At 36.2% G+C, this 13,911-nt stretch overlaps 1 protein-coding gene across 1 annotated transcript in view; it reads right to left on the reverse strand.

The window, feature by feature from the left end:
* The window catches only part of Rs1 (Dead-box helicase Rs1), an 88,889-nt gene that overhangs the window by 74,518 nt on the left and 460 nt on the right, over positions 1-13,911 (reverse strand). The window contains exon 2 of the mRNA XM_083112926.1: positions 9,172-9,351. Within this exon, the coding sequence (XP_082969052.1) occupies positions 9,172-9,351 (180 nt within the window). The remainder of the gene's footprint in view (positions 1-9,171; positions 9,352-13,911) is intronic.

Consider the following 13,911-nt stretch of genomic DNA (forward strand, 5'->3'; position numbering starts at 1 on the left):
CCTGTTAGTGTTTCTATGGTTTCTATGTATGGTTCTAGTCTCTTTGCCAGAATTTTTGTAAATATTTTGTATGTCACATTAAGGAGAGATATGCCCCTATAATTCTTACAACATGTCTTGTCATTCTTTTTGTGTATCGGACATATTATTGCTACCGTCCACTCCTTTGGCATTTCAGCTTTTTTTCAGATCTGTTTGATCAGCTCAAAAATTTGTTTCTTTAGTTCTGCTCCTCCATATTTGAGCATTTCAGCAGTAATTTGATCTTCTCCTGGTGCTTTGATATTATTAAAGCTTTGTATGGCTCTTGCGACATCCATTAGTTCAGGCAAGTCTTGTTCTTCATCCCATTGTTGGTCATTTCTTACTTCTATCCTATTTTAATTTTCATCGAAGCCTAATAATTCTTTAAAATATTCTGCCCAACTACTTATTATTTTCTTTTTATCTCCAATAAGATTTCCTTCTTTATCTCTGCACAAATTTGTTTGCGGTTGAAATCCTTTCTTATAGTTTGCTATTATTTGATACATATTCCTTATTTCTTTCTTATTATGTAGTTCATTTAGTTCTATTAGGTTTTCTTTCTCCCACTGCCGTTTCTTTCTTCTACATTCTCTTTTAGCTTCTCTTCTTTTCACTATCCAAATCTCTACACTTGCTCTGGTCTTTCTTTGGAGAACTTTATTTCTAGCTATGTTTCTTTCATCTAATGCTTTCTGGCAACTCTCGTCAAACCATTCCTTTCTTTTAGTTTTCTCTTCTCATCCTATTGAATCTTCTGCTGTTTTCTGAATGTTTTCCTTTATTCTTTTCCATTTTCTTCTATCGTTATGGAATTTTGTATATTTTCAGCTCTTCTTCTTTCTGGATTTTTTATCACCAGTTTCACATTATATTTAGTCTGTCTAATCCCTTGTTCTTTCTTTGTGTTAGAGATCCGCTGTCTTAATCTGATGGTTACTAGGTAATGATCGGAGTCCATATATGTGTGTATAACTTTCTACACAAAATGTTTGATATTCTTGTCACAATAATTATTGAATTTTAAATCAAGAGAAATTTAAGTGTGCTTACAGTTTACATATTACATTTCCTTTTGTATGTCCCTCACCCCATCAGTACATATATATTTTGTTTTCTTTCTTAGAGCCTAATAAACACCATTAAATGTTTACGAGATTATTGTACTTTCATTGATATCTGCAAAATCCTTATGTACATTATTCCATAATAGTTTTTCTTGTATGTACGTATTGCTTGCATTGTAGAATTATTTCTCTTGTAATATAACAAATTAACTGTGAAAACAAACAGTCTGTTTTATTTTTTTCCAGATAAAAAAAAATTGATCACATTATTTTTTATTTAAAAAAAATTATGAATCCCAAATATCATCAGGTAATTCAAAGTCATCATTGCCTTCACAAAGTTTCTTGATGTTTTCTGTTACATTAAATTTTAAAGATGGTGGCTTACTCCATTTGTGAAAAAGAAAACTCCATAATGGGTCTATGTTACCATTTTCATTATTTAATTTATTGCAGTGTTCTTCTGCAATTGACATTGACAACATCCATTGTACTGTTTGACCAGCGATCCGAGAGCTCTCCAGTTTTCTGCGCATGCCCAAAGTAGAAGAGTCCAGTCGTAAATTGGGGGAGTTTGCGGAACCGCTTCTCTGAAACGCGAGCAGAGCGAGTGTCATGTTGGGAAAGAAAGCAATGTTGCCCACCGGAGAATATTGACACAAGATGTTAGAAGTGCTCTGGCTGTGGAGAGGCATCTTTGCAAATGCTGAAGTCTTGAACGTAGCGCAAGTTCGGCATCTCTGACCCAACCTCAGAGGAAGCCAACCGGACCCGTATCTGGTTTCGGGCCACCACCATGGGGGTCTGGAAGGGGGGGCATGAAAAATGGAAGTCAACCAAAAATTATGAATTTCACACATATAATTTCATTTTAGCCACAATAATATGTGTTAATTATTGCATGATCACCATAAATTCAAATTTAAGCAATGTTTTTTTTTATGGAACTGCACTGTTTTTGGAGAAAATGTGCCTTGTTTGCCCCTCTGGAAAAAAAATACCTTGTTTAAGTGAAACTGCAATTCTTTACCGTCCTATCCTTCTATTTTAAATTGTAAGGACAAACGACATGGTTGTGATACAAAACAAGTCCTTGTCACAATCCTTTACTTCTGTGCATGTCCCTCAGTTTTCAATACTTATGTTCTGGTGGATAAGCATCCTCGCAGATTGGTAACACTGTTCAACGTGCAACCCCGAACTGCATTCTCCCGCCTGCCTTCCCCTCACAAACTTCCCCTTTTTCTTGGCACTTTGCCAACTGGAGCTCTCGGATCGCTGGTCAAACAGTATAACGGATTCTTTTGTTTAAAAAATTGTTAACCATTGTTATAACTGTATCTTTAGTCAAACTAAAAATAAATGTCTGATGAAGGGAGCGTGTGTTCTCCTGAAACGTTACAACTAAAAACTGTGTTCTTATGCTTGTAATAACTGTAAACCACAAGAGAAATAAGAGTCATTCCATGCCAAATCAACACAGATATGTGCAATTTCCAACCTGACCATCTCAGATTTTCATGAAATTTGGGTAATTGAAACTATGCATAGAACTTAGTAACTATGAAAATTTTTAGTTTTGTGCATCTTGCAATTGATAAATTATTCAAGGTCAAAGTTTGCATAAATTGCCCTTTTTGAGCCCGCTTAGCTATACTAAATGTTCTGTAACTCCGCCCCTATTTCGCCTAGGAAGCTCAAATAAACCTTATTGTACAGGGAATATAATAAGTTTCCAGTGATATATAACAAGCTTACCATTGGATTAAAACATAATTTTGTCACGTGACCTTGACCTTTGACCTTGAATATCTCAAAACATGTCCACCAAAAATCGTGAAAAAAAATATATTTTGTCCCTCATGTCATACTCTAAAACATATCAAAAAATCATTCTGGGACTGCAATGGGATCAGAAGATACAAAATAATATGTGTAACTATGTGACTAATAAAAGCCTCATTACATGAACTATGACTAGTCAAAAGTCTCTTAACACCCCCTAGAAAATGTAAAGGATTTATCCTGGTCATGTCATGAAAGAAATAGATTAGGCACAGGGAGATCCCTAACTGTGTGTCAAGCACAGGTCCAGCATATTGTTGACCGCCATATTGAATTCAACGCAAAAATTTCAAAGGAAAGGGGATGATGTGATATATCAAATCAGGATAGAATTTAACGAGAAATGAAGTGACGAAGGTTTTTCCAACATATATTTAACCAGCAAAAAGTTATTACTGCATGCTTGCAACCATTTTCTCCTTTTCGAGGTGTTAAAAACAAAGCATTAGAATGCTCCTAACATGTTAGGGACTCCTTGAGATCACGCTGACATCTCGGAAGAGAAAGAAGTATACGCACCATTGCATACGATTTTAATCAGGGACATTCACCAAATAGTTGAATAGTGAAGAATATTGGGAAAATTATCTGAAACAATTACGTGAAACTTTCTTTGGAATGAAAAATTCTTCAGTGAGAGGCTAATTTTTATGTTCACTGTGAAGTTAATAAAAAGAATATGCAATACCTGTGATTTGATAATCTACAGTAGACAGATCCCAGCTGAATGGCTGTTGCTGGTAAGCTAATGATGTGGTATAGTGTATGGAGAACAGGAATAGTTGATCCATATTCAACAACGGAACCTTAAATGGTGAGGGCTTCTTGGATTTGTTAAGTGAACAGGTTTTTCATCCTTGCTTACGGGATATGGCACTTTTCCAGAGTGTTTAAACAGGACAGTGTGTGACCACACTATGTGGACATTGTGGCAATTTCTTCATGTTAAATTTCTAGGTAGACTGATGGGCAGAAAGGGAGCTATTAAAAGGCCTGCTCATTCCCCAGATCTAACACCTTAGGAAGACTTTTACCTTCAGAAACATTTGAAGAGAATGGTGCATGCAGTAAAAGTCCGTGATATTGACAATCTGAGAGATTGCTGCTTGCGATGATGTTGCACCTGCTACATTGCCAAATATTCTATGTGGGTGTGAGAGACGTCAACGAGTGTGCTCACAGGAACATTAATAACATTATAATGTGCATAGGCTATATTGTAAGTGAAAGATATGCGTATAACTTTTTGCTGGCTAAAGATACATTGGAAAAACCTTCGTCACTTCATTTCTCGTTAAATTCTATCCTGATTTGATATATCACATAACCCCCTTTCCTTTGAAATTTTTGCGTTGAATTCAATATGGCGGTCAACAATATGCTGGACCTGCACTTGACACACACGGCTAGGGATCTCCCTGTGCCTAACCTATTTCTTTCATGACATGACCAGGATAAATCCTTTACATTTTCTAGGGGGTGTTAAGGGACTTTTGACTCGTCATAGTTCATGTAATGAGGCTTTTATCAGTCACATAGTTAAACATATTATTTTGTATCTTCTGATCCCATTGCAGACCCAGAATGATTTTTTGATATGTTTTAGTGTATGGCATGAGGGACCAAATATAGATTTTTCACGATTTTTGGTGATGACAAGTTTTGAGATATTCAAGGTCAAAGGTCAAGGTCACGTGACAAAATTATGTTTTAATCCAATGGTAAGTTTGTTATATATCACTGGAAACTTATTATATTCCCTGTACAATAAGGTTTATTTGAGCTTCCTAGGCGAAATAGGGGCAGAGTTACAGAACATTTAGTATAGCTAAGCGGGCTCAAAAAGGGCAATTTATGCAAACTTTGACCTTGAATAATTTTACAATTACAAGATGCGCGAGACTCAAAATGTTCATAGTTACTAAGTTCCATGCATAGTTTCAACTCCCCAAATTTCATGAAAATCGGAGATGGTCAGGTTGTGTGGGCTGTGTTGATTCATATGGAATGACTTATAATCATTATTCCATAAATTATTTATTTAAAGTGATTTAAATCACCTGAATGTAATCAATCCACCTTTCTTCCAATAGTTTTAAATATTATGGAACATGTCAATCTGTCCAAATTGTACTCCAAAATATGAACAGCCTCATTTACGAAGCTGAAGTAGTATGGAAAAAATAATTTAGCATACCTTGCAATACTAACAGTGAACACAGTGTTGCACACTAAAAATAACTCGCAGAAAATTTTTAAAAAACTTAAATATGACCACAAAAATTGTGTACAATTACATGCTAAAACCAGTCCAAATTTCAACTGATTTCTAGTGTTACCTAAGCGGCACAAATACATGTATATGTATATTTTAAAATTCAAGCTTCCATATTTGTTATAATTCAAATGTGATTGATCATTGTTACAGAGGAGAATTCTTCAAATACTGTGAACAGTCCAAAATCCACCACAGGTCTATTTTTAGGTATGAGGACTTTCAGGTCAAGAACAAAATCTTAGAAATTCAACAATGTGGATATTTAGGGAAACAAAGGTAATGAAAGAAACAACAAAAATTTCAATTTCAGCCATTACAAATACAGAAATTACTTACACTGGCATTTGGACTTCTGAATGCTGAATAATTTTGCATGGTATATGGGAGAATACAGAAAGCATTTGAAAGTTTGGAAATGGGTGCAAATTAATGTTTGAACTTTGTAGAATGTGATTCTGTTGCTTTTGGATCATGAAAAACAGTATTTGTGAACAAATCTCTTACTGAAAATTAAGTTGCGAAGGTAGATGTTTGGAATGTGTTTTGAGCTTCAAAAAAATATCTACATGAAGAAGGGAGAGGAACAATAGAAATAGTAAAGCAACCTAACCTACTTATATAAGCACTTTTCAATGAGAACAATGCTTGATTTAAAAAAAAATATGTATTCACGTACTGGCAAAGAAAATACTGTGCTTAACATGTTAACTGTCAGGGTGACTTCACCAATTTTGTCTCTTGCACCAAATGGATATTGGACTTCAATTTCGCAAATTCGAAAATTTCACTTTTTTCCTATAAAAAATAGAACAGTCAAAAAATGTTTCATGTGAACTCGTCTCCCATGCCTTATGCACATCATTGTTATACTCGTGACCGACTGAACCCTAGGAACAACAAAGTCAAGCCACATGTTTCGGTCATAATGACCCACACGGTGTGATTGGTATGTGCCAGTTTCGGTCATTATGGCCGACGTGGCAGTTAACGTGTTAACCTACTCATATTTGTAACAAAAAAAATTGTTCTGCAAGAAAGATGCAAGTAAGAATTCATTACATGTCTTTACGATGTACATTTAGATACAACAGGTTTGTGTATAATAAAGAGGAACACCATTAAACCATGTTTCCATGATCTGAAAAACTAAATATGCTGAAAGGTGAAAGTACAGTAGACAAGGGAAAGCCACCTGCAAGAATGTTCCAGAACTACTTTCTAATAGTCTGGAGGGGAGTAATGCTTGTGTATATAAATCATCCTGTTTTTGTGTCTTGTTACATTTGTACTTGGTGCAGAGTCTGAAGAAGACCTTGCTAGAAGGTTGAAATGTTACGTTTACTTTATATTTTATAATAAAATAAATTTCTGCCTGTGTCAGCATATTGATTTTTTCATAATAAAGAGATAAGCAATTGGAATAATTCGAAAACACATGAGACATTATCATTTTAATGCTTACATTAACCATAGAGCACTAACTTTTTTTTATCGTAATTTCTTCCTAAATACTTTAATTCACAAAAATAGGAACACAAATAATTAGAATGATTTGGTGTTTTAAGTCCACTTTATGCACAGTAAGGATAATTGGGACTGGACCTACAGTTTAAAGTGGGATCCGAACCACTTGTGCCTCCACCGGGAATCGAACCCAGGACCCCTTGACTACAAGGCGACGACGCTACCACTGCGACAAATAATTAGAATAGTAATTTATATGACAAAAATTCAGATGCTCATCAAGAGACTACTAAGTCAACTGCCATGAATGTGCGAAAGTGGATTGAAATTTTATGTGTTCATCGACACAGTAAAATTCATGATACGTTAGTGTTCTAGGGTTAAAAAGAAAAAGTAAAACATTTACACTGGAGTTGATTCACACTCTATACCTGCCGCAAAATTAGTTTGGTATTGAGAGCTGAAGGAACATGCGTCACGGTGTTGCCATATCATGCGGTACAGTACGCACTGCAGCCGTCTGACACTGTGTCGAGGAAAACGTGTTATGAAGAGAAACAACAATGATGAAATGTGTTATTGTTTTACGAGGAAAATGGAATAACAATGATGACAACAATGATGAATGTGTTATTGTTTTTTCTATTCATTTCCATCTCCCTTACAACATGAACGAATTAATGAAACAAGCATTGTTTACAGGTTACCTTTTCAATCCATTCTGTATATACACTTTCAATAATCATTTCTTTCCGAAGTCGCCGTTCAAGTCTGCCCGTCTTTCAATTATACCGCAACTGAAGTGCACAAAGTCCAGTTGGCGGGGCGTCTGATTTTCACGCATGAGACCCGCGGTGGTTTGTGGAACTTTTTCAAATATCCCGAGCGGCTCCGAGGTCGACTCAGCCCAAGTGAGTACCTAGGGCAAACCTGTGGTAAAGGCGGTTGGTGAACCATATCACCACATCACCTCCATAATATGGCCTAAGTCGAGGTCGAGAATGTGTGGAGCTCTACCTCCACATCTCCATATGCCTCCATACTTTATTTTGGGTCCATTATTTTTTTTTGTATGAGAATCCCAGATATTTTATGACTGTCCTTAAAGATGTTTCCCCACCTTGAAAAAATGCCGAATCTTTCAACGAAACGCGCAGTTTCCCAACAGTGGGATGATCTTTCCTCCTATAATAAGAGTAAATATGGCAAGAATAGCATCTTGCTGAAAAGTATCTAAATTTGTCACGCGTTTACTGATATTCCTATTCTTTCCTGGGGTTTCCAATTTTGAAGCCTCGCATTTATTTATTTATTTATTTCTACCACATTATATTTTTCTTTCCCTATTGTAACAATAGTGTTCCAAGACACGCCGAAAGCAGCAGCAGTCCTGTCCAGAACTTTATTTACAGAAATGATTCGACCCCCCATTGTTTTTCTCTTGCTCAAATTATTTGCGTTCAGAACAAATCATCTCCCGCGTTTGTCCTTTGAGAAGAATTCCTTTTTCTTTTAGGGCATGGCCTCTTTGGTACATTGCCATCTCGAGTATTGCCTCCCGTGCTTGACATTCTTCACACAAGCACACGACACACTCAAGCAGAACACAGAAAATTATGTACAAAAAATAACACACTAAAATAACACGCTATATACAACAAAGAATACTCCAAATTCAATAAACACTAAACAAACGGACTGGTTAAAATATCACAGTAACGCAACGCAACAAACAAACAACACGTCCTCTCCCAACAACATGAAATCTGATCGCAGGAAGAATCGCCCGATAAGCGGCAACACCGAGAAAAACGTTTTCTGTTGCTAGGTAACCAGGGCCTGGGTGAAGCACTGGGAAGATTTTGATTGGCTCGCATGCCAGCAACCCACCCTCCCGCAGTGACGTAACCCCGATTTCAACACGTGGTTCTCAAGTGTCAATACCAAACTAATTTTGCGGCAGGTATAGTTGTAGAATATTAGATGAATTTGCAGTAACAAGCACATTAGTGAAGAGGTTTTCTCGCGATATCAACCAAGTGATTTCTGGATTGGCTTCCGAGCTATTGAGAGCTAATGACACCCTCGTCTTCAGGGATTGAAGTGAACATGAGAGTAACGTTAGCTCTCGAAAGCTGGGACGCCTCTCTCGAAATCATTTGCTTGATATCCTGAGAGAACCTCTTCATCATTTGCTGCAAGGAAAGCTTCAAGAATTAAGCACATTAGTGGTTAAAAATACGGATACTGTTAACATGCAAAAAACTAGCTCCAGAATGTCATGATTCTGGTTAACACCAAAATACCACAAGTCACACCAATGATAAAATAAAGGACCATTTCCACCAACCACTTGGATACAGGGGGGATCTTTAAGTGTAATTAAGCATAGCAAATTACAATTAAATATTATAGTAGCTATGACATTATAGTTGAACCTATTACATATAAAATGACTGCATGAACCAAAAATTAATAATAATAATATATTACAGTTTCTCTTTCACTCCTAAGTTGTGCTATTTTGTCATCGGTTTTAGTTTTTGCTTTTTTCTTAATGTATTTAGTCACATCATCCCAAGTATCCTTGTTACATTCTTCTGCACTCCCAACAAACGTAAAATCAGGATTAAACTCACTGCCCAATTTCTTCTTTTTCTTCTGTGGTTGGAACTATAGAGAAAAAAAAGGCAAATAGCTTAATTTGCAAGTGGAAAAAACATGTTCTCTAAAGTACTGGGACATATACTTCCTTAGACATTGTAATACATTCATTGACTCTTTCTTTCACTTCTATTTTTACTATTAAGAGTACTTCGGTAACAGTTTCATACATCAGAGACACATTTCTTCATTTTTACAGAAGAAACTACTTACGGAAATTAGTTTCTCTAAGGTTTCCAATATTAGTCGAGGTATTTTCTTTCATCGTGGTATCTATTTGACCGGGAAATCATGTCAGTGTTTTCAACCCCCTTTTATTTAACTATGCTTGCCTAACCTAACCTTATCGGAATGATTCGAGGGGCTATCCGTCAGCTACCCGTGCATAATGTACAATTTGCACACGTTACGAACACGATAGTAGGTATTTTTCGGTTAAGAAGGTTGGAAACACTGATATTTGAAAAAAAAATGCACCATTACGTGCGTTCGCTAGCAATTAGAAAAATGCTTTATTTTAGTAGAAAAAGTTTGTTTTCGTGTAAAAAGCATAATGGCACCTTGGACTATGTTCCGCAATACACAATTGGTAAGTACGGACCGTGCGGAACACAAAATATCTGATTTTAATGTGTCTCCAATCTATGAAACTGGTACCGAGTACTTCATCCGTGAAATTCCCTGTCATTTCCAGGTTTTCCAGTCCAAAAATGAATATTATCATGATTTTTACTTCTGAACCTTGCGTTTTTCAATTAAACAAACAGGTTGTTAATTATTATTAATATTCAATTTTCCCACTTTTTAAAAAACTAATTTCATTCTGTATGCACAAAAACGTGAAAATTCAAAGAATAACGTAAAATTAAAATTGGCATCAAATGTGTTGGATGCTATAATCACTTGCGTATAGCTTTCAGGCTAAGGTAACAGAGGTACGTTATTTCACCATTCCACATCTCCACCATCTAAAAGCAACAGAAAATATTTATAAATAACATAATTTTCATAAACCATACAGAACCTTTCACTTTCTAGCAGATTTGCTATACAATTCCAATGTGCAACAAAACATTCTCCAGATGCTGTGCGCTTATAAACATAAACAAACAAAAAACAACAACATAATTTTATATGGCAGAATTATTCAAGCACTTCCTACAATTGTGGAAAATCAACAGATAACAGTCAGTCTAACATCTATTACGTAAAATTCTGCTAGTGTTACAATCTTGCTAACAAAATTTCTTTTCTTGCTACACCAAAATGTAAATGATAACAAGAACAAGTGCTGTAAAATAATAGGCAATAACCTCTTCTTCACCAATCTTTCCGATAATTATGATCATATTTTCAACCTGCTTTAATTAGCTACCAATCAGCATAACTGGATAACAACTTTTACATTGACAATCCTCCTAAAATATAGTATAAAAAGTGAACATTTAATATATTACCTACAAGTCTATGTAGAACCAAACTCCAGAGGAACCATAATTTTGTACCAGGCTGAGAATCATAAGGACGAGAGGGAAAAAAAAATGAACTGAATCTTTTACGGAGTGGGATAACAAAAACCAAATCCGGAAGTGAAAATGAACCACTTGTTCATTTTAAGATCTTTTCCCTATCAGATTCCAAAATGCAAATAAATGCAATTTACCTGAGAAGCCAAATTTCCTGTTTTCCAGATGCGTAGCAACCCTGACTCTCAAACAAGGAAAGAGTCTTGAAAGTGTATATTTCTTCGAATTTTTTATTGGAAGAAGAATATGAACTTTAATTTCCATACAAATACTTCATATAGCATAACACCAATGTAAGAACTACATAGTTTTAGTTAATTTAGATACATATTATTCCAGATACATCTGGCCACAATTACTTTCACCAGCTGGCGAGAATAGCAAAGTGCTGAAGACCAGAAATCACATGATCGGATTTTGGAAGTATTTATGGAAGTAATTTTAATGGTAACTGCCCTAAACCTGACCTGCCTAGGTAAGACTCTACTTTACGTCCTTTTCCTAAGGAATACATGTCATATATCGTTGGAAAGGTTATTGTATAAGGAATTCAACAACGTAAATCCCGAAGCAAGGAAAAATTACCTGGAAGAGAAAATTGATAAAAACCGATGTTGTCCGGATATGCGTAATTGAACGTACTGAGGAAATTTTTCAATGATGAAGCGCTATTTAGGGGTAAAATGAGTGCTAATGGACCCTAACCTAACAGGCCTAACATAACCTTTTAGGCATACCTCGTCCCCGTGAATGGTTCGTGGAGCTAGCCGTGCATGGTTTTTGGAGCTAACGTGAATGGTTTGTGGGGCTACCCGTGAATGATTTGTGAGGCTAACGTGAATGGTTCGTGGGGATATTGTGAACAGAAAGTGTAAAAAGAAAAAGGTACTTACCCGAAGAGATGCCAGCTTTCTGCAAGCACGGTTTTGAACGATGCACTAAATTATTACTGGGGATAAACGTATTTTACACTATCTACAAGTTTTTGGAACCTGTTCTTCACGCACCATACACACGCACAACGCACTGCGAACACAAAGAAGCAATCACCATGCAGAACGCAAACGAACAAAGCACACGCATTAACAACATGGACACAAAGACGAGCCTGCAGTGTTGTTAACTCCCATCGGTTACCACCAAAAGGCAATAAGGACGTAAAGTAGAGTCTAGCCCCTGCCTAACTTAATGATGAAACCACATAGGACTAATAACCCTTTGTACCTACGTCACATGACATATTAGCAGCAACAGCCCATATCGGAACGGTGTTTTCCAACTCCATGGTGTCCAGAAAAAAGGAATTGTCACCAGCACAAAAATAAACGCACACCAACGTACCTGGACACCGCACCCATCATTAACAACTAGAGAAAGTGCAGCCAGGTTGTAGATCATGCAAATACGTAGTTTAAAACCTGATGAAAATAGCTCAAAAGCTAGCTTCACCATATGATGAAACTAGTCACTCCATATGTATGCACTATGTTAGTTCATGAGCATGGGTGATATGCCAAACATGAAATATTGGTAACAGTTCGTTATATCGGACACACATTAAAATCATATTTTGTGTTTTGCATGGTTCGTACTTACTTACTTACTTACTTACAATTGTGTACTGCGGAACATAGTTCAAAGTGCCATTATGCTTTTTACACGAAAACAAACACAATTTTTCGCATATAGAGTAGGTTTTGTTATTCCTTTTTTCGCATCCGGGTGCTACTTCATTATAGGTGAGACACCTATAAATCACTTATTTCGCACTTTTTTACATTGCTAATGTACTATTCTGCATTGCGGAACATTTCTTTAGGTGAAATAATGAATTCCTAACGAAAATAATGTATATTTCTTACATTAACGAGTACTTACTGTTCTTCCTTATTTCCACACACATATGGTGATAGCTTACCCGTTCATCGTGCTTTGTGCCAGTGTTTTGTCGATTTGGAGTGTGCATGCAGTGTTGCAACCTTGTTCACCAAAAAATACCTAAATTTAAAAAAAAAATTGAAAACACTTCATGAAATTTTTTCACCAAAAAAGTTAAGGAACGAGTTTACAATACCGGACCACTCTCCAATTTCTATGAAATTTCGACTAGTCGCTAATTGTGAACTCCTAATCACGAATCTGCATGTAATAATTGGCGGTCAAGTATGGAAATCTAGAAAAAAGGAAATAAACTATGTTTTCTTAACATAACATAACCCTACCATAAGAACAATAGCTCCAAGAAAGATGCAATTTTCCCAACATGAAGAAATCAACAGGGAAGACAAGGTATAGTTGTTCTCTTAGCTAAAATATTAATTTTTCTATGTATTTATGCTAATGGAACCGAACCTAACAGGCCTAACCTAACCTCGTAGGCATTTCTCATCTGACATCAGCAAGATTGTTGTGCGTAAAGGAAGACCATCAACGAATTGCGAAAGAAAGATGGTTCCGAATTGCTGTGTATGGACAATCGCCGTGGTAAATCGCAAGGTTATTTTACAAGTTCTACACGTAAATGTACAATTTTAACAAGTGACCGCCAAATATGAACTACAGATACATCAGGACACCGAAATTAGTAAATAGGCTAAATTTTATAGAAATTGGAGAGTGGTCCGGTATTGCAAACTCATGCCAAAAAGTTAAATTTTTGACTTGAAGAGTAATTATTAAACCAATCCACGGGTAGCCCCAAAACCATTGTCGTTAGCCCAAAAATTCACGATAGCCCCACGAACCATCAAGGGGACGAGGTATGCCCACTAGGTTAGGTTCTATTAGCACTTCTTTCGTTCAATTTAGCCACATGCATTAGCATTAAAATGGATCAAAACTACATTCCTGAACATCAACAACGCTACAGAAAATGATTTGCGTAAGTACTTTCTCCTTTAAATTTGAAGAAATCCGTCTCCGGTATAGTAAAGTGTTACCCGAAAAATACCTACTATTTTCGTCACGTGTGGAACTTTTAGATTATGCACGGGTAGCTGACGGATAGCCCCACGAACCATTTCCGAATAGGTTAGGTTAGGTT

Source organism: Lepisma saccharinum, chromosome 27, assembly GCF_977018435.1.
Source record: "Lepisma saccharinum chromosome 27, izLepSacc3.1, whole genome shotgun sequence".
Lineage (NCBI taxonomy): Eukaryota > Metazoa > Arthropoda > Insecta > Zygentoma > Lepismatidae > Lepisma > Lepisma saccharinum.